At 35.1% G+C, this 23,825-nt stretch overlaps 1 protein-coding gene and 1 long non-coding RNA gene across 4 annotated transcripts in view; one reads left to right on the top strand and one right to left on the bottom strand.

Moving 5' to 3' along the window:
• DMXL2 (Dmx like 2) overlaps window positions 1-23,508 on the top strand; it is a 37,978-nt gene extending 14,470 nt beyond the window's left edge. Inside the window, exons 14-36 of one of the 3 annotated variants that reach the window (XM_010717413.3) lie at window positions 1,373-1,490; window positions 2,169-2,288; window positions 2,691-2,918; window positions 3,684-5,363; window positions 5,673-5,783; window positions 6,467-6,636; window positions 7,986-8,083; window positions 8,237-8,402; window positions 9,345-9,609; window positions 10,326-11,422; window positions 12,070-12,261; window positions 13,718-13,794; window positions 14,344-14,474; window positions 15,170-15,418; window positions 17,830-18,011; window positions 18,379-18,509; window positions 19,417-19,502; window positions 19,748-19,949; window positions 20,718-20,835; window positions 21,659-21,721; window positions 22,116-22,202; window positions 22,284-22,405; window positions 23,149-23,501. In XM_010717413.3, the coding sequence (XP_010715715.1) occupies window positions 1,373-1,490; window positions 2,169-2,288; window positions 2,691-2,918; window positions 3,684-5,363; window positions 5,673-5,783; window positions 6,467-6,636; window positions 7,986-8,083; window positions 8,237-8,402; window positions 9,345-9,609; window positions 10,326-11,422; window positions 12,070-12,261; window positions 13,718-13,794; window positions 14,344-14,474; window positions 15,170-15,418; window positions 17,830-18,011; window positions 18,379-18,509; window positions 19,417-19,502; window positions 19,748-19,949; window positions 20,718-20,835; window positions 21,659-21,721; window positions 22,116-22,202; window positions 22,284-22,405; window positions 23,149-23,365 (5,910 nt within the window). In that variant the 3' untranslated portion in view covers window positions 23,366-23,501. Of the gene's footprint in view, window positions 1-1,372; window positions 1,491-2,168; window positions 2,289-2,690; window positions 2,919-3,683; window positions 5,364-5,672; window positions 5,784-6,466; window positions 6,637-7,985; window positions 8,084-8,236; window positions 8,403-9,344; window positions 9,610-10,325; window positions 11,423-12,069; window positions 12,262-13,717; window positions 13,795-14,343; window positions 14,475-15,169; window positions 15,419-17,829; window positions 18,012-18,378; window positions 18,510-19,416; window positions 19,503-19,747; window positions 19,950-20,717; window positions 20,836-21,658; window positions 21,722-22,115; window positions 22,203-22,283; window positions 22,406-23,148 lie in introns of all 3 variants that reach the window. The other 2 variants (XM_019619452.2, XM_010717412.3) reach the window with 2 other exon arrangements.
• On the bottom strand, window positions 11,433-14,221 carry LOC109369614. Its single transcript, XR_004161043.1, has 3 exons — window positions 13,700-14,221; window positions 13,221-13,350; window positions 11,433-11,974 (listed from the first exon to the last, which is right to left on the bottom strand). It is a non-coding gene; the product is annotated as an uncharacterized LOC109369614 (long non-coding RNA).
• Window positions 23,509-23,825: the final 317 nt, after the last annotated feature.

The following is a 23,825-nucleotide window of genomic DNA, read 5'->3' as shown; positions in this document are numbered from 1 at the left end:
TTAATCATGTTTTACCTAGGCATATAGGTATATTTGACAAATGTAAATAAGCATTTATCTGTTCTTCAATATTTCTTTCTCTCTTCTTCTGTGTCTTTTAACTATTAATCACATGGGACCTTCACTTCAGGCATACAAAATATTTTTTCTAAAATTTTTGTCAATTTTTTAATGAAATGATATGTGGAATACAGGAAATGGCTGTAAACCGTCATTATGATATAAGAAACAGTTTTTCTCAAGACCTCTGTTGAAAGACAATATCAAGACATCCTGATTACCTTTAATGTTTTCTATTTCTCTTAGCTCCTTAGCTTCTAACCTCTCTTATCACATGAGCAGTATAAAGCTTAACTAGCATTCTTGGATCTTATCAACACCTACAGAAATAGGATAATTAGGTTTTTATTTGTCACTTTTCCTATTTTTTTAAAAATGAATGTAGACATCAGTACATCTATTCAAGAGAAAGGTGAGGCTGGAACTAGGAAGAACTTTAGAATTGAAAAGGCGGCAACAAGCTCTGGAGAGAGAGGTCCTCTTCTATGAAAAGACACTAATCCAGTTTTCTTAGAGAGCATCCTGATCACAGTGGTGGCTGTAGACTTTCCCATAATACAAATGTTGTGTAACCTCTCACTACCTCCTTTGTTCCTAGCCTCCTTTGTTCCTTTGTTGTAATGGTATATGATGAAACTCTAAGAAACACACCATTTATATTGAGTCACTTAGCTCTTGCTAATTTCATCTAGTAGGATTTTAAAAATACCTGTATGGAGGAAGATGCCATTCCATAGTTCTCTGGAAAAGGAAGATATTCAGGAATGTGAAAATTTTGCTGTCATTGTCTTTGGGAGACACATTTTCTTTGTCTGCAGGAAATTATTTCAGTCCCAGCAGCCTCCCTTGTAGAGAGATCGAGGTACTGCAAGGAAATAACTTACTGTCAAGGAACAACAGCTATTGAGATATGAGAGGAGGAGTATCTGAGGTTCCTTCCCTTTTTTAGATTTCTTAATTCATTGCAGTCATCTTCCCACTGAAGAGGAGTAGTACAAGTCTAAGATATTTTACTGTGGTCATTTCATCATCTAAAGAAATAAAAATCATCTTTAAATAGTTGTAGAAAAAATGTTATTACAGAATTAGTCTAGCATGGTATATCTCAGTAAAACTGTTTGAATATACAAACAATGGGTTCTAAAACATGCTGGTTTCAATGTACAGACGAAAATGTTTTTCTAGTAGAAAGTGGTTTTCATCATTATAAAGTGATCCCTCCTTAACAATAGTCAGATTATACAAAATAAGTATTTTAGTACAAAATGTTGTTAAACCATTCTGAAAGCATTACTACTGCTCAATATTTCAGTGTGGCTCAAATACTCAATTGCTTCATGTCTTTCAAGAAGACTTCATTTTGGGATACAAACCACAAAAGGAAGATGTGGAAGAGAAGGAAACAGAGATATTTTTCCAGCCATCACAAGGTATAGCATAAAAATAAGTACTACGAAGTAGGTACCAAAACTGTTCTTGAACAGTACTAAAATTTAGCAGGCACATCCTAGATACAATTTAAGGAGAATCTGTTGAATTCAGTGAAATGTGTGACTGACGGTGCTTATATAAATCACTGCCTACATGGTAACAGTATTAAGTAAAATTATTCTATTTGCTTAGAGTTTTAACTTGTATGACAAGGTCCATTTTTCAAAATGCTGTATCTTTTAAAATGCATAGAAAGTAGAACAGAAGTATATTTCCTGAATTAATATGTAGTTACAAGTGATAAGATGAACGTATCTATCTTCATAGTTAATCCTATAGAAAGTAACTAGGAATTTAGTACTAGATTTAAAACAAAAAAAGGTAGAATGCAGGCTTGTAGGGAAAAGAGCTTTTACAGTATAGCAGAGTAGTTCAAACTGACTGAGAAGGCAAATGCATTTAATTAATCAAAAGTATTCAGGCTGGCTGTAAGTTAGTTTCTCCATTTTACTAATTCTTCTATAAATCTGAGCAAACAAAATATTTATTTAAATGTTATTACTAATACTGACCGTTTTGTAATCTGTTTCAAGGAGAAAAAAAAAATTGTATCAGTTTTTTTTATCAATTGTTGAATGTAAACTTCATGACAGTTGATCAATGTTTTTAAATTACAGGATATCGTCCACCGCCTTTTTCAGAGAAGTTCTACTTGGTAGTAATTGAAAAAGATAGCACTGGCTGTTCTGTTCTTCAGATGTGGCATCTTCATCTCAAATCTGTGCAAGCCTGTTTAGGTGAGTATTTTCTTATAGGTGGATGTTAATTTTAAATATCATGACGTATCACGAATTTGAATCTTGTCGTTTTAGAAGCAGTAGGAGTAAGGTTCCATGCAAACATTGGTTGTGTTCTATACTACTGACAATATAAAATTATGTTGAAATGATAAGTAATGTATCATTGAATTCTTAATTTTAAATTGTCAGTATTTCAGAATGCTATGGATGTCTTATAATGAGCAGTCATAACATAAAATTATTTGCAATAAAACTAAAGCAGCCAACACATATAATTATTTTCTGCATAACTGAAGCACAACTAAGAAAAATGTGTGATTGTAATATATTCATCCTTTGTCCTAACATATAAACAGGTTTTTTTTAACTGTTTTCAATGACTTTTTTTTTTCAATATAGCAAAACCAACTGAAACTACTTTATCGGAGAATAAGCTTAGCATACCTGAGCAGAAGACTGTAGATTCTTCTCCAGATTTATCACCTGGCGTGAGTCCTATTCCACGATCTTCATCAATTGCTAATCTTCAGACTGCTAGTAAACTCATTCTGAGCTCCAGACTTGTGTATAGCCAACCATTGGATCTTCCTGTTGGTGTAGAAGTAATAAGAGCAACTCCTTCAGCAGGTACATTTTTTTTCTATCTAATTGATCTACTGATTTACCACCTGGTTTATAGGATAGTAACCCTAACCCTATCACTCTCTTGATTGAACGATAAAGGAAACTTAGAACTAAAAAGACTCTCTCACCTCTGTATCCATGTCTCTCAAATCCAAAATGTCTTACGTCTCATCATCTCTTTTTTAAATGTATCAAGTCCCCCAAAGCAAAGCTGCTTGTAAAACTTATTGCTCTAATGCTTGGAGATTTAACTCCTAGACTTAGTTTATTAATGAACAATTTATACCCACTTCATCCCCTGTCAGCATTAATCTGATGAGTATGTAGTGGGGGTTTTTTTGTGTTTTTCTTTTTAAACTTTGTGTACTTACCCCCTTTATTTCTGTCTCTCTTTTCTTCTTTTCAAGATATTTTTAAGTACTATTGTGCTCCCCTTAGGTTTCATTTCTGAATGCTACACAAGCCTAATCTTAATGTCCTTCAACTCATCTTATTAAAGATTTGTATTCCTCTCATTATTCTAGCAATCATTTTTTAAATTAGTTGAGCTAAATTTTATCTTCTTTGAGTAGTGCTGCAACTGACAGATGATTAGTAATGCCCAAGCCACTGACACTGTCACTGATCTTAAAACATTTGTTTTTATCTAACTCCAAATTACAAAAATAACACCAGATCGAAAAGTGCTTTGTTGTGACAGTGTTGTGGCTGTCTTTTATAGTCATTTGACTTTTTGTTACTATTAGCAATTATCTGTTCTAATTTCAGGTCACTTGAGCTCTTCATCAATATACCCAGTCTGCCTTGCACCTTATTTGATAGTAACATCATGTTCAGACAACAGAGTGCGGTTCTGGAGGTGTACTGTAGAGACAGATCTAAACAGCAAAAATGAAGAAAGGGAAACATATCATTGGAGAAAATGGCCTTTAATGAATGATGAAGGAGAAGACAACAGCAGTACTGTCACCATAGTAGGAAGACCAGTTGCTGTTAGTTGTTCTTACACAGGACGTCTTGCAGTAGCTTACAAACAGCCTGTACAGCATAATGGTTATGTTTCAAAAGAATTTTCCATGCATGTTTGTATACTTGAGTGCGAGTCTACAGGAGGATCAGAATGGGTTTTGGAACAGACAATTCATCTAGATGACTTAGTTAAAGTTGGAAGTGTGCTTGATTCAAGGGTCAGTGTAGATAGTAATTTGTTTGTTTACAGTAAATCAGACGCATGTCTGAATAAAGACAAATACCTGGTGCCCAATATCAAGCATTTGGTCCATTTGGATTGGGTATCAAAAGAAGATGGTTCACATATATTGACAGTTGGAGTTGGTGCCAATATTTTCATGTATGGGAGACTTTCAGGAATTGTAACAGATCAAGCAAGCAGCAAAGAGGGTGTAGCTGTTATTACTTTACCGCTAGGTGGTAGCATAAAACAAGGTATAAAGTCAAAGTGGGTTTTGCTTAGATCAATTGATTTGGTATCATCTGTAGATGGCACTCCTTCACTGCCTGTTTCTCTCTCCTGGGTGAGAGATGGTATACTGGTGGTGGGCATGGACTGTGAAATGCATGTTTACGCACAGTGGAAACACACTGTCAAGTTTGGTGATGGTGAAAGTGATGTTTTTACTTCTGAAGATTTGGCAACTCAGGATCCGCTCAAAACAAGCTTGATAGCAAAGAAGACTAGTATAATTGATGGGGCAGGTATTGTGGATGACGTTTTTGGCACTCCAACTGTAATTCAAGACGGCGGCCTTTTTGAAGCTGCTCATGTTCTTTCACCTACTCTCCCTCAGTATCATCCAACTCAGCTGTTGGAACTTATGGATCTGGGTAAAGTTCGCCGAGCCAAAGCCATTCTATCACATTTAGTTAAATGTATTGCAGGAGAAGTTGCAATAGTAAAAGACACAGAAGCTGGAGAAGGCAGTGGTCCTAAACGCCATCTTTCTCGCACCATTAGTGTAAGTGGCAGTACTGCAAAGGATACCATCACAGCTGGAAAAGATGGTACTCGAGACTACACAGAGATAGACTCTATTCCTCCACTGCCACTTTATGCACTTCTTGCTGCAGATCAAGATGCAACGTATGTTTCTGAAGAAACTTCTAAAATACCCCAGGGCTCTGAAGAAGATGCTAAAAAAAAAACAGAGGACCAGTACTCAGATCTGTTTCAGATTCAGCCTGTTACAACTGATGACTTCATTGATTTTGAGCCTGAAAAGAGGGAGAGTAAATCTAAAGTTATTAATCTCTCACAGTATGGTCCAACTTACTTTGGCCGAGAACACGCCAGCGTCCTTTCAAGCCACCTGATGCACTCAAGTCTGCCAGGCCTCACTCGACTAGAGCAGATGTTCCTTGTAGCTTTGGCAGACACTGTGGCCACAACAAGCACTGAACTAGATGAGAACAGAGATAAGAATTACTCAGGTTAGTAACTGGCATATTATTGAATTGACATTCATGGTCTTCCCAGCTAAGGCAAAGTTAGTCTTTGAGTATTTGGGGATTACAAAGCTGAAATCTAGTATCAGTTATTCAGATTTGATATCGCAAAGAAAGGAATACTTAAATACAAATCTCTATTTTTCATGCACAATGCTTTGTCTCATACAGCAAATTTAGAAAGATACATTCGTTAGATACTGCATACTATAAGTCATATGCATGCCTTTAAATCATATACATGTCCTGTGTAGTCACTGCCATATTCAAAAGTCAGTGCTTTACATTTTACAGGAAGAGATACCTTAGATGAATGTGGCTTACGATATCTGTTGGCTATGCGCTTGCACACCTGCCTTCTGACATCACTCCCACCACTATATCGAGTTCAGCTTCTTCACCAAGGTAATTTTTAGAATGTGGTATTACTTTCATTTGATCCAGCTGAGCTGACAGGATAACAGCTATTCTTTGAAGGCCCTTAATTTGCAAAGTGCATGCTCCCCTGCATGCACTGCATGTAGAGAAAATATAGAGCTCTAAAATAGAAGACAGACTCTGTGCTATTCCATTTGAGCACGAACAATTTCTCCAAACAGATGACGTACTGACTGATTATATGTTGCTTTGTTTATGTTGGAGGAATGAAAGTACTGCTTTACGGAAGCATGCTTTCTATTTCCCCTATAAGATAATTTTATCATTTTCATCACAGGTGTTTTTTTTCCTTCTGAGTAAGTGTTGTGAAATACACAACAGGAAAGAAAAGCAGTTACCACCTCAACAGTGTACAGAAAGTTTTCCGGCCCAGAATGAGTCTGCCTCTGAGATAATGTTTTTCCTGCCGTTTTACACCATATAAAACTGTAGTATACATATGATTGGGGTGCTGGAAAAGAATAGAAGCATTGAAGAGAGGACATACACTGGGAGATGTTTTGACTTCACCTTGAACAGCTCTACTTCCTGTCAACAAACATCCCTCTCTACCAACACTCTTTGCAGAGGTTCCATTTTGCATCTCTGATGTATTCCATTTGTTTATTAATGAGTACTAATCTTCTGGATTTTATTATGTTACTGTTTAGGCCTATCTACTTGTCATTTTGCATGGGCTTTTCATTCTGAGGCTGAGGAGGAGCTGATCAACATGATCCCTGCTATCCAGAAGGGAGACCCACAGTGGTCTGAATTAAGAGCTATGGGTATAGGTTGGTGGGTCAGGAATATCAACACACTCCGAAGATGCATTGAGAAGGTATTCTAAATTATAATTATATGCTGTTAGTTATGCCTTAACAAAAAAGGTAACTTGTGCAGATTCTCTTGTAGTCTAGCCCAGCTGGAAGGCTAACTACTTTTTTTTTAATATAGCCAGCTTCCAAATAGCAGTACTGTCAGATGATGTTGGCAGTTCTGGCTTATAAATCAGTAGTGTTCATGCAATATGTTTGAGCTAGGAAAAAGCCATTTTTGAAGCATTTAATCTTTTCCCCTATATTTTATATGTTTAGCATTGCATTACTCTATTTTGTGAAGAATCATTTCTCTTTAGATATGTGGCAGCACATATCAATAGATTAAACAAGGAATTATATTTTGAGTTCAGATGTGGGTCTTATTTAAGAAATAACTATTTCTTAATTCTTAAATTCTTATTTCTTAATTCTTAATTTCTTAAAGACTATTAGTAAAAAAATCTATAAAACTTAATCTTGTAAATTCAGTTGTTTTTAGATTATGGCATACTAGAGAACTACAAGTGAGCTCAGATTTGACTCTTGAAGAGTCAGAAGTACTGTTTTAAAGAAATGCAAACCTATATGATACAAACACAAAGTAGCGTCAGATCTCATTTTCATGCAATTTTTATGGGAGCTCTAATAATAGATAACATGCAGTATTTGTTTCAGATATTATTTTATAATGTTTTCTGTAGGTACCAATGAGATTTAAATTCTTACTTTAATAAAAATTTCAGCTTTCTTACCAAGTTTGATGGATTTGGTTTATTATTACTCCTTGCTCTGAATTACAACAAATAATGTAGCCTCTCAGACGTTTGTGGAACAGAAATATTTGATAGTTTACTGAATTTCTAAGTCATGTGTTGTAAAACTAAATTTTTAAAAAGCTGCAGGATATTTGTTGAAACTTAATTACATTGGTCATCCAAATCTGACGCGATTCCATCTCTTGAGTCCTACGCAGAAAAACACCCAAAATGGTCACTAAAGAAATATTTGTATTAGCTTGCAAATTTGTAAATAATTGATCATGAGAAGAACTTCACCTAATACTATGAGCTACTGTAACACTTTTGAGAAAAAATATTTTTATTTGCGCAGTTGTAATATCCTGCTGGGGAAGGGCATTAATATGTGCAGTATGCTGTTTTTCTCTGAACCATAGGAACATTAACAGTGTAATGAACTGTTGTCCCCTGTCAATAAATTAATTTCTGCAAGTCATTCAGTAAGAAATTACTGTTGCTTTATATAAATAACGCAGTCACCCAGAGCATCCTCCCAGCAGAGAACATATGTTCTTAAGCTAAAAGCAAGGCTTTATATTTTCAGTAGTAATAGTAGGTTTTGCTTACTACAGGTTGCAAAAGCTTCATTCCAGAGGAACAACGATGCCTTAGATGCTGCACTTTTTTACCTTGCTATGAAGAAAAAGGCAGTGGTGTGGGGGCTATTTAGGTGAGTTCTGACTGTAAGTTTGATTAAATTATATTTGAACCAGGAATGCAAAACAGAATTCATTCAGGATTAGAGTTTAATTGGTGCTATTCAAGTGATTGTATCCTAAGGCTATGTAATAAAAACTTGTGTACCTTGCATTTCTTTATGCAGGTCTCAGCATGATGAAAAGATGACTGCTTTCTTCAGCCACAACTTCAGTGAAGACAGATGGCGAAAAGCTGCTTTAAAAAATGCTTTTGCTCTGTTGGGAAAACAACGCTTTGAACAATCAGCTGCATTCTTCTTGCTAGCAGGTTCACTGAAAGATGCTATAGAGGTATTAATTTTTGAGAAATTAAATTTTTGAGAAATAAATTTTAAATAAATTTTAGTTTCTAGTCTAAACTATGGAACTGCATCCTTAAAAGCTGATCAGCTGATCTTTTTCTAAAGTGTGAAAGCAGAAAGGGTATGTCTACACATGAAACCCTGTAGACGTGGCATTTACCTCCACACTACTGTGAAAAAAAGGTTGGAATCTGATCTGAAGACTAGAATGAATGTTCAGATACATGAGTCCTCGATGGAAGGACTCTTGAGAAAGCAATCATGACCCTGCTGGTGAAGCTTTGTTTCGCTTGTTGGAGCACTCTGTTCAGCCTCTAGCTACTCTGCATTCCCTACTGTTAGAACATCAAGTAAAACACAAAGAATCAAAACAAACAAAGATCTTCTGAAGGATCCCTTTTTAGTGGAGCTGTGCTGTGGAGCTGCCGAAAGGAAGGTGAAAGTTCTCAGCAAGGTCATAATTTAAGCAGTATATCTTAAGAGAGAAGGGAATTAGATAACTTTTACTTATCTTGCCTGTTTTATGCAGTGTTAGTCTTTACCTGAGAATGTAAAGGCTCGAAAACATAATTCTGCAGATGAGTCAGTGGAAGAAAATCTTACCAGTTATGTACAAATGTTAAAGTTGGAAGCTAGGTTTATTCCACTAGCTAAAACATCCTTATATTTCTAACTGATATATTGTTTTTTTACATGGATGTACTGAGACATACCATAATTGCTAAAATAGAAGGACACCTCTTTCCAAACATGGAAGAAAATATGACACTGATAGATATCTCAACATACATCTGATTCGAAGATTAACATATACTTTAAAGATCAGATATCATGAGGAAAAAATATCTATTGTGTAAACATATGTTGATTTTCACTGTCATTTAAAAAAAAACTTTCACAAAGAGACCTTTTCCCCCACTTATTATCACAGGTGTGCCTGGAAAAAATGGAAGACATCCAATTGGCTATGGTTATTGCTCGCTTATATGAATCAGAGTTTGAAACCTCTGTCACATACACCTCCATTCTTTATGAAAAGATTTTGGGTTGCCATAAGGATGGTACTGGGTTCAGCTGTACTAAATTGCATTCTGATCCCTTTCTGAGAAGTATTGCTTACTGGATAATGAAAGATTACACTAGAGCACTGGACACCTTATTGGAGCAAACACCTAAAGATGATGATGAAAACCCAGGTAAGGAAAAAAAAATTGTCTACTGGATCAAACTCTCTATGACATAGTAGAGAAGGGGTAAAGATTTCTGTTTATGTTTGCAGTCCCTTCTCTTGAGATGGTATGATGCTGAAACTATTAATAGGCTTATGTACTAGCCCACTCAATTTCTTCTTCAAAAATATTTTTTTCCAGTTTCTTCCAGAGGCTTCTCTCCAGTGTCCAGTACTGAGCTTAGTTCTAATGTCAGATAAACTCTGGAGGGCCTAACTTTTTCTTACTTTTCCTACAATACCTCTCTTCTACTTAATGGTGGCTAATTTTTATTCTAATCAACTTCAGATTCTCATTCTTGCCTCTAGGAATTAACAGTTCTCAAAAGCAGGGCTTCCTATGCAGTCTCTTGCCAGATTAATGTTAAATGATGGAGAATTGGATGCATTGGTTTCTGTAGTATGTTCCCTGCCCTAGTTAAATCTACCTGGCTGGTCTACTCAGCTTATTTTAGGCTTAGCTGGTGAAACAGTAATGAAGCAAATGTGAGAATTTCATGTTTCCACTCATCAAGCTTACATCTTTAATGTTTTTGTGGGGAATAAGTAATTCTTTTGCTTTGTTTTGGCAACTAGACTTTGTTTTTGTATTTTGAATGATCTTTGTAATGCAGGAAATACTGCAAATCAGAGTGGCACGTGAAATCCATTGTCAATAAATGTCTCATCTGTTTAATTCCCTAGTTATTGTCAAGTCATGCAATCCTGTGGTATTCAGTTTTTACAATTATCTTCGGACCCATCCTTTGCTGATCCGAAGATACTTCAGCTCACCAGAAGGGACTTTGGCCACCTTAGGACTAAAAACTGAGAAAAGTTTTGTCGATAAAATTAATCTTATAGAAAGAAAATTATTCTTCACTACTGCAAATGCTCACTTTAAAGTGGGTTGTCCCGTGCTAGCTCTTGAAGTTCTTTCCAAAATCCCAAAAGTAAGAAAAAAATCTGCTGTAGCTACAGAGAAAGATGCATCTAGTCCTCCAATGCAGGCTGGTGTTTCAGATTCCAAAGCCTTAAGGGATGGTGCTGGAAGTGGTGATATAGACTGGTCAAAGCCAATTTCAGCTTCCTTTGCCTTGGAGGATAGTGCTGAATCTTCAGCACAATTTGATTGGAGTCAACCAGCAGTAAAATTTGATGATGAGCCTCTTACCCTTGACTGGGGTGAAGACAAAAATGAATCAGATGAAGAGGACAAAGATGTTGGTATAATTATGAAAAATTCAAAATCTACTTCCAAGAGTATAGAACAAGATGAAACCCCAGACACTAATGTCCCACAGACACTACATGGAGAGATTTCTGATGTTGGAGACACTGAGGTTGATGTTATTGCTGAACAACTGAAGTTCAGAGCCTGTTTGAAGATCCTAATGACTGAACTGAGGACTTTGGCTACAGGTTATGAAGTAGATGGAGGAAAGCTCAGGTTTCAACTGTACAACTGGCTTGAAAAAGAGATTGCTGCCATGCATGAAATATGCAACCATGAAGCAGGTGGCAAAGACTACTGTAAAACATACACCAAAGTAAATGGGGATCTACTTGATCACGAGAATGTTATGGATAAGCCAGACATTGGTTCCTATGAACGGCACCAGATAGAAAGGCGTAGGTTACAGGCAAAACGAGAACACGCTGAAAGACGAAAGTGGTGGCTGCAGAAGAACCAAGCTCTTCTACGAGTATTTCTAAGTTATTGTAGTCTCCATGGGGCACAAGGAGGTGGTTTAGCATCTGTAAGAATGGAGCTGAAATTTTTGCTGCAAGAGTCACAGCAGGTAAAACAAATTCAGCTGATTTGTATTTACAAGTCTGAACAGTTCTAGTCTGTCAATTTTATCAAATGCTTAAATTTGTACATTAAGCTATACAAGTCTAATGTTCTTCAGGCAAGAACTTACTATTCCAGTTTGCTGTGTATCCACATCCTGGCTATTTGGTTCTTCAGAATCTGCCAGAGTATTAGGCTACCTGTAATTATATAAATATTGCTCTATGTACTACAGACTTAGACGTATGTTGAAATTATAGTTTTGATCACCATATTTTGGATATCTATATAATAAGTTAAATTCAGATTAAGTATGATAAAATCTCATTCCCTACATCACTGCATGTCATGCAAGGGAGCTGTAAGGAATAGACTCTTAGTGTACTGCTCCCTTTTCTATATTATGGCATTTTCTACAGTAAATGTTAGTGACTAACCAGAGCATATCCTCTGATGTGGAATAAATCACTGAAGTGGCTCCAGTCTCAGAACTTACTTTTAACATCCATCCTTGTAAAATCTTGTGTGTACTGAGTAGACAGCAGTAGAAGAGAATAACCTTTGAAGAAAAAAAAAAGTAAAATTGCTGCTTTTATTGTTGTTGTTTTTTTTCTCAAATTAATCATCTTAAGTGCAATCTTTTCTTTTAAACAGGAAACTACTGTAAAACAGCTTCAGTCTCCACTTCCATTGCCCACAACACTACCATTGCTATCTGCAAGCATAGCATCCACAAAAACTGTGATAGCTAATCCTGTGCTGTATTTAAACAACCACATCCATGATATTCTTTACACAATTGTGCAGATGAAATCACCACCGCATCCTAATATTGAAGATGTCAAGGTAATGAAATCAGGTTATAGGAAATGCTAACTGATTATTTATGAAACAGTGAGAATGCACTAAAATTGTGTTTAAATTTTCAACACTTATTCCTTCTCAAATTATTGACCTTCTCTCTAAAATATAGAGAACTTGTAGTCAACCAAGCACTTGGTTTCTGACATCTTTTGGAATCTCCTTAGTTTCTTTTCATCCAAATGATTCAGTCATTCTCAAGAAGCTGTTCTAAATTTAGATGTTCACTAAATCACTGAATTGTTACTCTTAAAACATCACGATCATATATGTTAACTATCATCATCTTGGTCAAATCTGGTGGGAAGATTAATGAAAGTAGAGGTGGAAGCTATGAGGTATGTTGTAACCTTCTGTTTATACAGTAGTTATAAATCTTACTCCAGCGTGGATTGTACTGATTTCCTTGTAATTGTGATTAATTACTTTATCTGGTTCCACATCCTAGAGTAAATAAATTCTGTTCATAAAATAGGGGGGATGGGGGAAACATATTTCCTGAGACTATACACAGTTAATTAGTAAAAATCTAAACCATTAATTTGTACATTTTTATCAGTATTCATATTCATTAAATTTCACTTAAAATTCTATTAAGTAAATGAAAGTAGGTCAAAGCTATGAAACGAAGTGGACTGTCCCATTTGTAGTTAGTTACCAATTTGTAAACTGTAACCCACGCTCATTTACTTTTTTACATTAGTTGACTCCTTTTCCATCCTGCACTATACCACATTAAGCATCAGTCTTATTCTAAAATCTCTTATTCCACATGCATTTTCCTTTCAAGGGAAATTCAAAAACAACTGATGCTTCCTAACTGAAAATCAACTATTTAGATAACTTATATCTTTAACCTGAGGTAAGGCATCTTATTAAATAGAGAGACAGTAGGAAGAGATGGACATGAGCAAAATGTTAAAAAACATGAATGTTGGCAGTACCATTTTAACACAACTTGGCCTCCATCAGTCTTCCCAAGAAATCCTTGCAGTTCTTCTTCTGTTTAAGAAATGGAGTGTTTCTGCTGCACTGTAAGCTCATAATAGTATTGTTCTTGTTACTGGGGGACTCCTGAAAAAATTTGGAGCACATAAATGAGGTGAAAAAGCTATTATAAATAATTGAACAGTCACAATGATTACACAAATTTCTGTATCATGCATATAAAGCAAATGAGTTATGATGTTATATTATATTGTTTCCAGGAACCAATCAAACTATAGAAATCACTATTAGAACAGGACTTAATCACTTTTTCAATATACTTACCCTGTGAGAGGTCTGTATTAGAATAATTTTTTAATTACTATTTCCTGCATGTGGTTTAAAACTAGGACATTCTGGCATAACACATTTCAAAAACTGTTTAGAAAGAAGTGTGGTTTACATACCTTTTGTGTATAAATTACATATAACTTACCAGCTCTTTTCATTTTAGGTGTACACTCTTCATTCTTTAGCAGCTTCTCTTTCTGCATCCATTTATCAAGCACTGTGTGACAGCCACAGCTACAGGTACAAATAGAAGCTTTCTTATAGTCCTACATTTGAAGAATATTTTGTGCATCCAAAACGGAAATTCTTTCTGCCTGTGTCTAAGCAAAGAGATTCAACTGCTATGTATGCCATAGATAACTATGCAATTCACATATTAGTTCTGATAGTCCCTGCCAGTTTCACACAGATAAAATAATAACAATGTTTTTTTTCCAATGAAAAGAGGAAAATCTGGTATCAATCTTAGGATGCTTCTGAAAGAACATCTGAGTGCTGTTTTCCACAGTGTATCCATTGCTAGGTGGGACTGCATGGAAAATATTTGAGGTTAAATGAAGTCAGATTTTGGACAGTTCTTATTTCAAACCAAAACTGGAAAAGAATGCTGTAAAAATATAACAAGTTTTAATTTAAAAAGTATATACTATGATATGAAATTGTAGTCCTGTAGAATTTTAAATATTGCATTTTCTGATTAAAAAGAGAAGCATTTCTGTGTACTATATTCTGTACTATTAAAATGTTCTAAAATCCTTTCTCATCGGAAAAAAATTGATTTGTATTTAGCAGCCAAACAGAAGCAAATCAGTTTACAGGGATGGTTTATCAAGGACTGCTTTTGAGTGATCGACGCAGACTGAGGACAGAGAGTATTGAAGAGCATGCAACTCCAAACTCATCTCCTGCTCAGTGGCCTGGTGAGCCAAAAATAAATTTCTTTTAATGTGACTGGAAAAGCTCCACGTTTCAATTTTTTTTCACTGCTCTGTAACTTCATAACTTACAGTACATCTTGATGGTAATATTTCATCCGAATATAGACAAATGATGGGTGAACAATGATGGATAAGTGTTTTAAATTTAGCTTTCACATATAACAGCCATTAGATTTTTGTTTTGATCTGTGAAGAAGCTAAACTTTTTATATGACAAATGTCTCACTTGAGGAAGAGATCGGAATCTTCAAGATAAATTCTGTAAGCTGATTATTTGTCATCCTAAAATGTTTCCTTCTGATCTGCCTCACCCTCGAGCAAAGCTATTTCTATTAGCTGTAGCTACAGCACTGTTTTACATACGTGCTTTTCTTGCTGTAGCCCTCAAAACAACTGCTTTTCACAGTTGACCTCGCAGTACTAGCACAGATGTAGTATTGTGAGGTCAACTCTGGCCAATAGTGCAGGAGTTTCAGAGGCAAACTAATCTGAGGCACAATTCAGAAATCTTTTAGTTCAGTCTTTAAAAAAAAATCATAATTCTTGATATATCAGAACAAAAGTTTCAAATGGCTATTAGTGTCTGTGCACCATAAGAGACAGAGATGCAACACTGAATTTTTACCTGTTTGTAATCCTACTCATTTAACAAAGAGCTTTTCCCCTTCTCTCTGCAGGTGTGAGTTCACTTATAAATCTCTTAAGTTCAGCTCAGGATGAAGATCAACCAAAGTTAAACGTCCTTCTGTGCGAAGCTGTTGTAGCTGTTTACCTGAGTCTGCTGATCCATGCCCTGGCAACCAACTCATGTAATGAGTTATTTCGACTGGCAGCTCATCCTTTGAACAGCCGGATGTGGGCTGCTGTTTTTGGTGGAGGAGTGAAACTTCTTGTAAAGCCTCGAAGGCAATCAGAAAATATTCCAGGTACTTTGTTTTTTAAAGGTCATACTAATGATTTGCATTTTATACCTTTTAGTAACCCAGTAGGGGAGATTTCTTTTCTTTAAGATTAGAAAATACAAGTATCTACTGGCAAGAAAGTAAAAAGCAGAAAGAAATGTTAGTTTTTCTCATGATTGTCCTTTATGATAATACCTAGCATGATTTGAATTTTCCATTGAAACAGTACAGGTATTTTTACTCAAAATGTAGTCCTTTAATCTGACATTTACAGCTTAACTGTTCTTTTTGATAGCTGCATTTATTTTAATGCAGGACTTGAAGACTACTGTCTGAGTAATTGTTAGATTAAAGAATACAGATTTCATCTTCTTTGTGACAAGACTATTGTCCTATCCCCCATCCCCCTCCACTCAAAAAATAAAACAGAAACAAGAATGTTGTTGAGATAGAGGATTTTTTGTTTGTTTCTTTAGTATCTACTTAGAATACAGTTAGAATGACCTCTGCATTTAATTACTGTTACACTCAATATAGTTTACTTGGAGTGCATATGTTTGTGTATCTTCCCAAATGCAAGCCTTTTTCTTTCTATCTTTGTAAAACAATAACGAAAAATTTCTCAGTCAGAGGTAAAATAAAATGATTTAAACAGCAAGATATCAAGCATAATATCATTAACAAATAGCTATCACATTGAGTAATTTTGTCAAGTAGTGATGAAATTAGTGCTGCGATGCAGAACTTATACCCCAGAAGCATGATAAGCAACTTGCATGTGGAATGCTATGTGCATTTCCCAGCACAAACATTTCAGAATTGCTAGTATATACCATTACTTTTCCTAATACACATCCCCATGGTACTTAGAATGGTCCTGCCAGTGCTCTGGTAACTCAAACTCGCATTTGGTATTAAGCTAGGGAATTAAAATAATTTTATAATAACATAATTTTAATTCAGACATTCTGAGTCAGAAATCATGCTCAGGATAGCATATTTCCTTATGTTACTTCTATTAGATGCTTGTTTATAACACTTTCCATTGTTTTCAACCATTATTTTTTTAGTGAAAAAGCAGACAGAACAAATCAGTGTTAATGCCTATGTTTTCCTGTATCTGATGGGTGGTACTGTATAACAATTACAGTAATTTGGAAACAGTACTTCTGAAACTGTTTCTACTGCAAGATACAATTTCACCATGAACAAGAAGTAACAGCTACATCTGACAGAAAAATAGTTTATACACAGCTAAGCTCCATCTAAAAGCAGGGATCTTTCAGAGAGATGAGAATGTCTTAATATGCTGAGAAGTGAAGGCTGAATCCAGGCTCAGTAGATAGACGCAAATGAAACCATTTGCCCAATAATTTCACTGTAACATTTCTGAAAATTCTGACACATTGGCTTTAAAAACTACAGCTTTGAAAATTCTTATGCAGAAAATTGATGTTTCATATTTAAAGTACAAAGCAAAACAGTACTAAGGTGGTATAATGTAAATACTGCTTCTAATCTAGTCACAACCTTTGCTGTCACTGCTGACATTATCATACTGTCACCACTGGTCAGTTAACGTCCTGAAACAGACCATCACAAGAATGCATTACATATTTCTCTTTTATGGAGTAACTTAAGGACATTTGAGAATAATCATTTTAGGAGTGATCAATTATTTTAACAGGGTGTTATTATGAACAACTTACATACGTAAGCCTTGTTTTCATCGGAGATGTATTCTGTTTTCCTTTAACCTACAAGCTGCTACAGTTTCTGATGTTTCAGAGGATGGTAATGAAGGTTTGTAAAAATTTGCTGTGTAGATGAGTGTTAGTAGTGGCTTCTAAAAAAAATGAACTGATTTTAAGTATTTAGCTCCTTCGTAACAAAGTAAGTGTAATCTTCAGTGCTGCATGCCCAATAACACCTTGGAGCAAATTTCACAGTAATATTTTGATAACTATTAAGATTTTCTGAATCTTAATAGATTTGTCAAAAAGACTTGCTCTATTCAAATTTTCTTTACTATCTTAAGAGTTCCTTGGCTTGTATTTTGAACAATTGCTGCTACTTGTGCTATTTACAGATCAATGAAATTTTCTATACTTATTTCTTAACAAATTAGCAATTTTTTTCTTAATTTGAGAAAAAAATATTTAAAATGCCTTTTAATTCAAAGCTATGTCTCCTGAAAAACTTAATCCAGATAATAAAATGAATTTCTCATTATACACACAATGAGTAACTGCCACAGCTACTGAATTTAACTGAACTTTCTGTATGATTACACTTCACTTATACAGGCTGGCTTTCATCCCTGAGTTGGTAGAAGTTAGTACCAATAATACTGCTTTTAGCTACTTCGGTCATAAAATACAGCCACTTTGGAGGATGCTGTGTTAATATCAGCTTCTCAAATTATCTGAATTTAGCACCACCTCTTCCTTCAGAAGAAATGGACAAACATCGTCGCCGTTTTAACATGAGAATGCTAGTGCCTGGAAGGCCTGTGAAAGACACCACTGTGCCACCACCTGTACCTGCAGAGAGACCCTCTTACAAAGAAAAGTTTATCCCTCCAGAACTCAGCATGTGGGATTATTTTATGGCAAAGGTAATTTAGAATGGAAAATACGTTGGAGTTTGTAAGAAACTTATTTCTTCTCATTTAAGCTGCAAAGGGCAAAAATAGCGTGAAAACTCAGAGTGCTCTTTAAATTAAGCTGCAGAATATTATCATCTCAATAAAAGGTAAAGAGCTCTACGACTTGTCTTAGGGCTATTTCCTAACTTAAAAAATATGGTTCTTGCAAATAATAGAGATTAATGCTTTTCTCCTTGATACTTGTTTCTTTTAGAGAACCTTATTTATTTTAAGTTGTTACCATTGACAAAGAGTATAAATTACAACTAAAGTTAAAGGTATGTGCTTTAAGAGATCAGAAAACTATTTTATATCAGACTTTTATTTTGCATTGCAGCCATTTCTTCCTCTGTCAGACAGTGGTGTTATATATGATTCTGATGAAAGCATTCACAGTGATGAGGAAGAGGATGATGCTTTTCTCTCTGACATACAGATCCAGGAACACAAAGATGCAAATTCTTACAGGTTAGAAGAAATTGCCATTCTTTTAGAATTACAGTATCATGCTTACCTTTTCTTCAGGATTAAAGAAAATACAGATGCTCTGAATAGTCCACAGTTTAGGTTGCATATTTGTAGGGCATCTGTAGCAATGAGATTACAGGCACAACAAATTTTCTTTGCAGTAACAAACATTTCCCTATTTACTTGCCTGGAAAAAAAATGGGATTAGGAAGTCAAAGCTGTGTGGCTTTTGTGGGTGGGTGGGGGAACAAACAAGAAGTACTCTACTATCACCTTCAAGATACAAAAACCATGACCTACCACAGTGCCAGCTCTAGAATGATGTTTCAGAGCACTTAGTGAAGTATGATCCTTAGTTTCTGAATGAGAGGCAGATTAAATGGACTGCTTACAGACAAAATGTTGCAAGAAAAAAGGGAATAAAGCAAATTAACATTATAAAAGTAGAGGAAAAAAATGATGGCTTTTTTGTGTGTTCTATCTTTCATCTCTCTCTTAATCCTTGTACTCTACAATATTTATATTTTTAGTATCTATGAGAGTCAGCTGGGAAACTTCTGATGTGAATACCAAGCTCAAGTAATGGCTTTTCTGTGATCACTGTGATTTCATTGGAGAGCTTGTCAATGTGTTTCAGGGAGCCTGTACTTAATTTGTAGTCTTGCAGAGTCTCACTCTTGCATCTGATGCATATTTTTAGAGGCAGAGTTCAAAGGATACTTGCTGTTATAGGGGGAAACCTATTTAATTCTGATAGTTGATGAGTATATATCTTGCCATATGTGTCTGTTAAACTTAAAAAATTCAGTGACCTCTGTGAGTTGTTTTTCTGATCTGCATAGTTGGTAGAAGGAGAAAAAACTGTTTTGCCAATAACCATATTACTGTTGTTTTTATTTTTATATAGCTGGGCTCTTCTGCATCTGACAATGGTAAAATTAGTTCTGCACAATGTTAAGAACTTCTTTCCCATTGCTGGTCTGGAATTTAATGGTAAGTTAAATTCTACTTCACGTTTTAGTTCTCTGTGTAAGTGGCTTTCTGTCAGACTCTGCTTTTAAATACATTGTTTAATTTTTATTTTAAAATTTACATAACTTAAGCATTCTTTTTGGGAGTTGTTAAGAAATGTTTCCTGCTAAACTTTTTGTTGAATGGTTGTATTGCTCTACTTTTTTGTACGCACTGTAACTTATATGACCTTTTTTCTCTAAGCTTTTATTAATATTTCTGTTTAGATCTGCCTGTAACATCACCATTAGGCATCGCTGTAATAAAAAATTTGGAGCATTGGGAACAGATTCTTCAAGATAGAATGGATCAGTTTGAAGGCCCACCACCAAACTACATCAATACCTATCCTAGTGACCCTGGAGTAGGTGCAGGACCAGCTATTCTCCGCAATAAAGCAATGATTGAACCTGAAAACACACCATTCAAGTAAGTTTTGGTTTTTTTCCTATTCCTTAACCACAGAAATACTGAAGAGTATTTCTATCTAAATGTAAACAGCCAAATGAAGTTTGGCTAAATCTTAGTTATAGCCAGTTGTTTACAGAAACCATTTATTACTTCTTTTGTAGCTGTTTCTTGCAGCTGCCTTTACTTATTCTGCCGCACCTTTCACAGCTGTAGAAAGAAAAGTAAGGTGGAAAGAGCAAAGTTTGGAGGACTACAGATCAAGGGCAATGACTCCTGCTAGAAAGTCCCTATTCAGCCACTTTTTCTCTTCTTTCAGTACTAGCTATCTCCCACCCTGTCCTCACAAACAGAGGAAAACTTGTATCATACATGAAGACATCAGTAGGGAGAGAGTTGTAGTACAGTCCTTATAAAGTCAATCCTCCTGTGTTAGGCATATGTCATGTTTGCAAGTATCTTTAAATGCAGTCCTTGAAGAATTTTGTTCATCTCAAAAGTAGTTTACTTTTCTAGAAATACTAAAATACAACTTTAATTACATAAGCTATATGTTAATTTGAATTTGCATCATTGGCACTAGAAGATTTTATTAAAATATTCTTACAAATACAAGAAAAAAAAATGTATCCTTTGAAATTTGCCTTAAAGATCTTAGAACTTTAAATTTAGATGGTTTTCTTCCAAATTGAAGTTTAACATAAAGTAGCTTTGAGGAGGGACAGGAGTTATCTACCTGTAATTAAACAGAAGCTGTTTTCTTTTTATTTCTCCTTCTGCATCACCCAGATCAAAGGATTATTCAGCTCTTCCAGCAAAAAGGCTCTGGCATTTTCTCGTGAAGCAAGAACTTCTTCAGGAGACTTTCATAAGATACATATTCACAAAGAAAAGAAAGCAAAGTGAGGTAAGCAAAAAATACAACTTTTTGTTGTTGTTGTTGTTTAAGAAATCTCAGTTATAACCGTACCTCAGTCTCTTCAGTATATATTTTAATTTTTCTTTGAAATGCCTTTCTGGTGGCATTTCAGTTTATTTCCTTTCACTTGGCAGTGCTGTGTTGTCGGTGGTTTTTTTCAAGTCAACATGACAATCATGCTGTTTATTGAAATATCAACTGGACCAAATATTTTTAAACGAGACATATTTCACCTTAACTTTATGTGTTTGAAAACTGTTCTAATAAATAAATAGAACATTTGCAATAAATGCAGTAAGTAAATAAACTTGTTTTCATGTATTTCTTGTTGTCATATTGAAAAAGAAATTTAAGTGAGCTATTACTTTGTGTATATGTATATATGCATGAGTAATATATACATATAAAAGTAATATTATATAGTAATATATAATATGGGATTTTATGAATTGTACCAGTTACAACTGTAATGAGTTGTAATTGTAGTTTTTAACCAAAATAAATACCATAGGAAATAAATGTATTATTTAATATCTTTAAGATTTCCTGTAAGTATGGAGTTTGTGTGTGTATTACTCCTCCATTTATTTACTATATCATACATTTTGTGTTCATCTGGGAGGCATTACATTTCGAGTGAGTTTGTTTAGATTCCTGTCTTAGTTCCTGTGCTTTTTATAAAAAGTTAAAAATACATTTGTCATCATTTACTGACAGAGTGGCCTTTAAAATCTAGTTTGGAATGTTTCATTCTTTTTTTATATTTGTTTGTGCATGTGTTTTGTGTTTGTGACTGTGTGATGTTATGTAGTCTGTAGAAGATCGTGTGGAGCAGGTCAAACAAAACTGCGTAGCAGAAGATCACAAAAACAAGGTAGTATCCCTTCTCCCAAACCTTTAGCACATTCTTAAAAGTTCTGTGGAACTGGCTTTTCTTTCTCTAATGTGACTAACAGAAGCTATGTGTTCTGTGTAGTCTGTGTGGCAGGCTTTTAATCGGTGAATTAACTTTGGATGTCCTTTAATTGGGATGAGTGAGCACCTTGTAAATAGTGTTGTACACACAACTTTGTGTTTCTTACACTCAAACACAACGTTTGGCTTCTAGAACACAAAAGAGTCTGAGAAGTCTAAAGTTTAGCTTCCTAAACGATGCTGAGGCCACTGAACTTTTCCTGCATGAATTTTGTATAGACTTTTGCACTCTGAATGTACAACTACAAAATGGATTTTCATGCTAATTAAAATTTCTCATAAATGTTTTGTAGGTTGAAGCAGATCTTGGCTATCCTGGAGGAAAAGCAAAAGTAATTCACAAAGAATCAGATATGATAATGGCATTTGCAGTTAATAAGGTAGGCCTCAAATTTTACTAGTAAATGTAGTAGAATAATCTTAATTAAAATTAGTTTAAATTTTCTATTTGTGCTGCACAGGCAAACAGCAATGAAATTGTTTTGGCATCTACACATGATGTTCAGGAACTTGATATTTCAGCTCTACTGGCTGCTCAGTCATTTATATGGATTGGGGAAGAATATGACAGAGAGTCAAAAAGGTAGGATTATTTCTCTGTGGATATAGTGGGCATACAGGTTTACTGTGAGGCTGTATGTAGAATTCCAGTGCACAAAATGTTAATTGCATAATCTTTGGTAGGTTTTAGATTACTTTCAAAAGGAGAAGTGGTGGAAGAAAGGAAAGGAACATTAGTATGTTTTACAAGTGGTAAAACTAAATTTTTGAGGGATTTGAGTATTTGGAGCGTGTCTACACTGCTCAGTGAAATACAGTCTCAGGTGTATAAGCTAATAAAAAAAACTCTACATCAGAAACACTTGTAGTTGCAAAACTGCTGTGTTGAGACTACTTCTGGTACCTGATACTGGCTGTCTAGTGCAGTGGTCTGATCTCCTCCGTTATCATGCCAAGACAAGCACTTACCTGCACTACATTCCTTTGCACAGAATAGGTACACTTACAGATGCACAGGCCAGGAACACTAGATGCTGTAATATCTTTCTGTCCGTATTTTTAACAGCATATTCTCCTCAAGGGAGCTCATACTCTCAACATTTTAGAATCACGTGTTGAGGTTAAACACTGATGTCTGTGGGGCATAGGGGAAGCTTTTGTGTATAATACAAGTAAAGTAAGTGAACTACTTTTGCAACTTATACATTTATAGTCTTCACTGTATTCATTTCCTCTGTCCATTGCCACTAGGCAACGAGATAAGTGAACAGCATTGGGTGGCAAAGAAACATTTGTTTAAAGCAGAACACTGCTGTTTTCTTACAGTTCTGATGATATTGACTTTCGTGGTTCTACCACAACACTAACTCAGTCAACTGCACCATCTTTTGGAGTGAGTCAGATACAACCATCTTCATCTATGCCATGGCTAGGCACTGGTCAAACTAGCACTGGAGCTGGTGTGGTAAGTACTTTTGTTGCATGCAGCCCTGTAGACTTACTGTCTTCTTTGCTGTATCATTCAGTACACAATTCATTGTAGTGTTAATTCAATGTTAAAATAAAAGGCATAAAGTAACCAAGACCTGGCCAAAAAGAAGACCACGCTACGTATCTTCTTTAAGATTGCAGCATAGAGTTATTGTGACTTAAAAAATAATGAGGCAAACAAGATTTTATGAGAGAGCTTGTGAAGTAGGACCTGCAATTTCTCAAAAAATAAAAGTAAAAAGTAGTTTTTTAAACTACTCTTGCATTGGGACTAATATAAAAAGTATTACATCAGCCGTCTGTATAATGGAAGATAATATGATCTGAAATTTCATGACTGAATAAGCTGTCAAAAACAGGCTTTAATTACTGTACTAAAACTAGACATAATTAGATACAATAATGCTAGTTTGCAGGCATTTTAACTATGGAGGACATTTACCATATAGCAGAATAAAGAAAAATTGAAGTGTTTATCTCTTCCTTGATTTTTTTTCAATTTTTTTTTTTAC

The sequence above is a fragment of the Meleagris gallopavo genome, chromosome 12 (assembly GCF_000146605.3).
Source record: "Meleagris gallopavo isolate NT-WF06-2002-E0010 breed Aviagen turkey brand Nicholas breeding stock chromosome 12, Turkey_5.1, whole genome shotgun sequence".
Lineage (NCBI taxonomy): Eukaryota > Metazoa > Chordata > Aves > Galliformes > Phasianidae > Meleagris > Meleagris gallopavo.
Note: the sequence above shows the minus strand (reverse complement) of the source record. Positions and strands in the feature narration are given on the sequence as shown.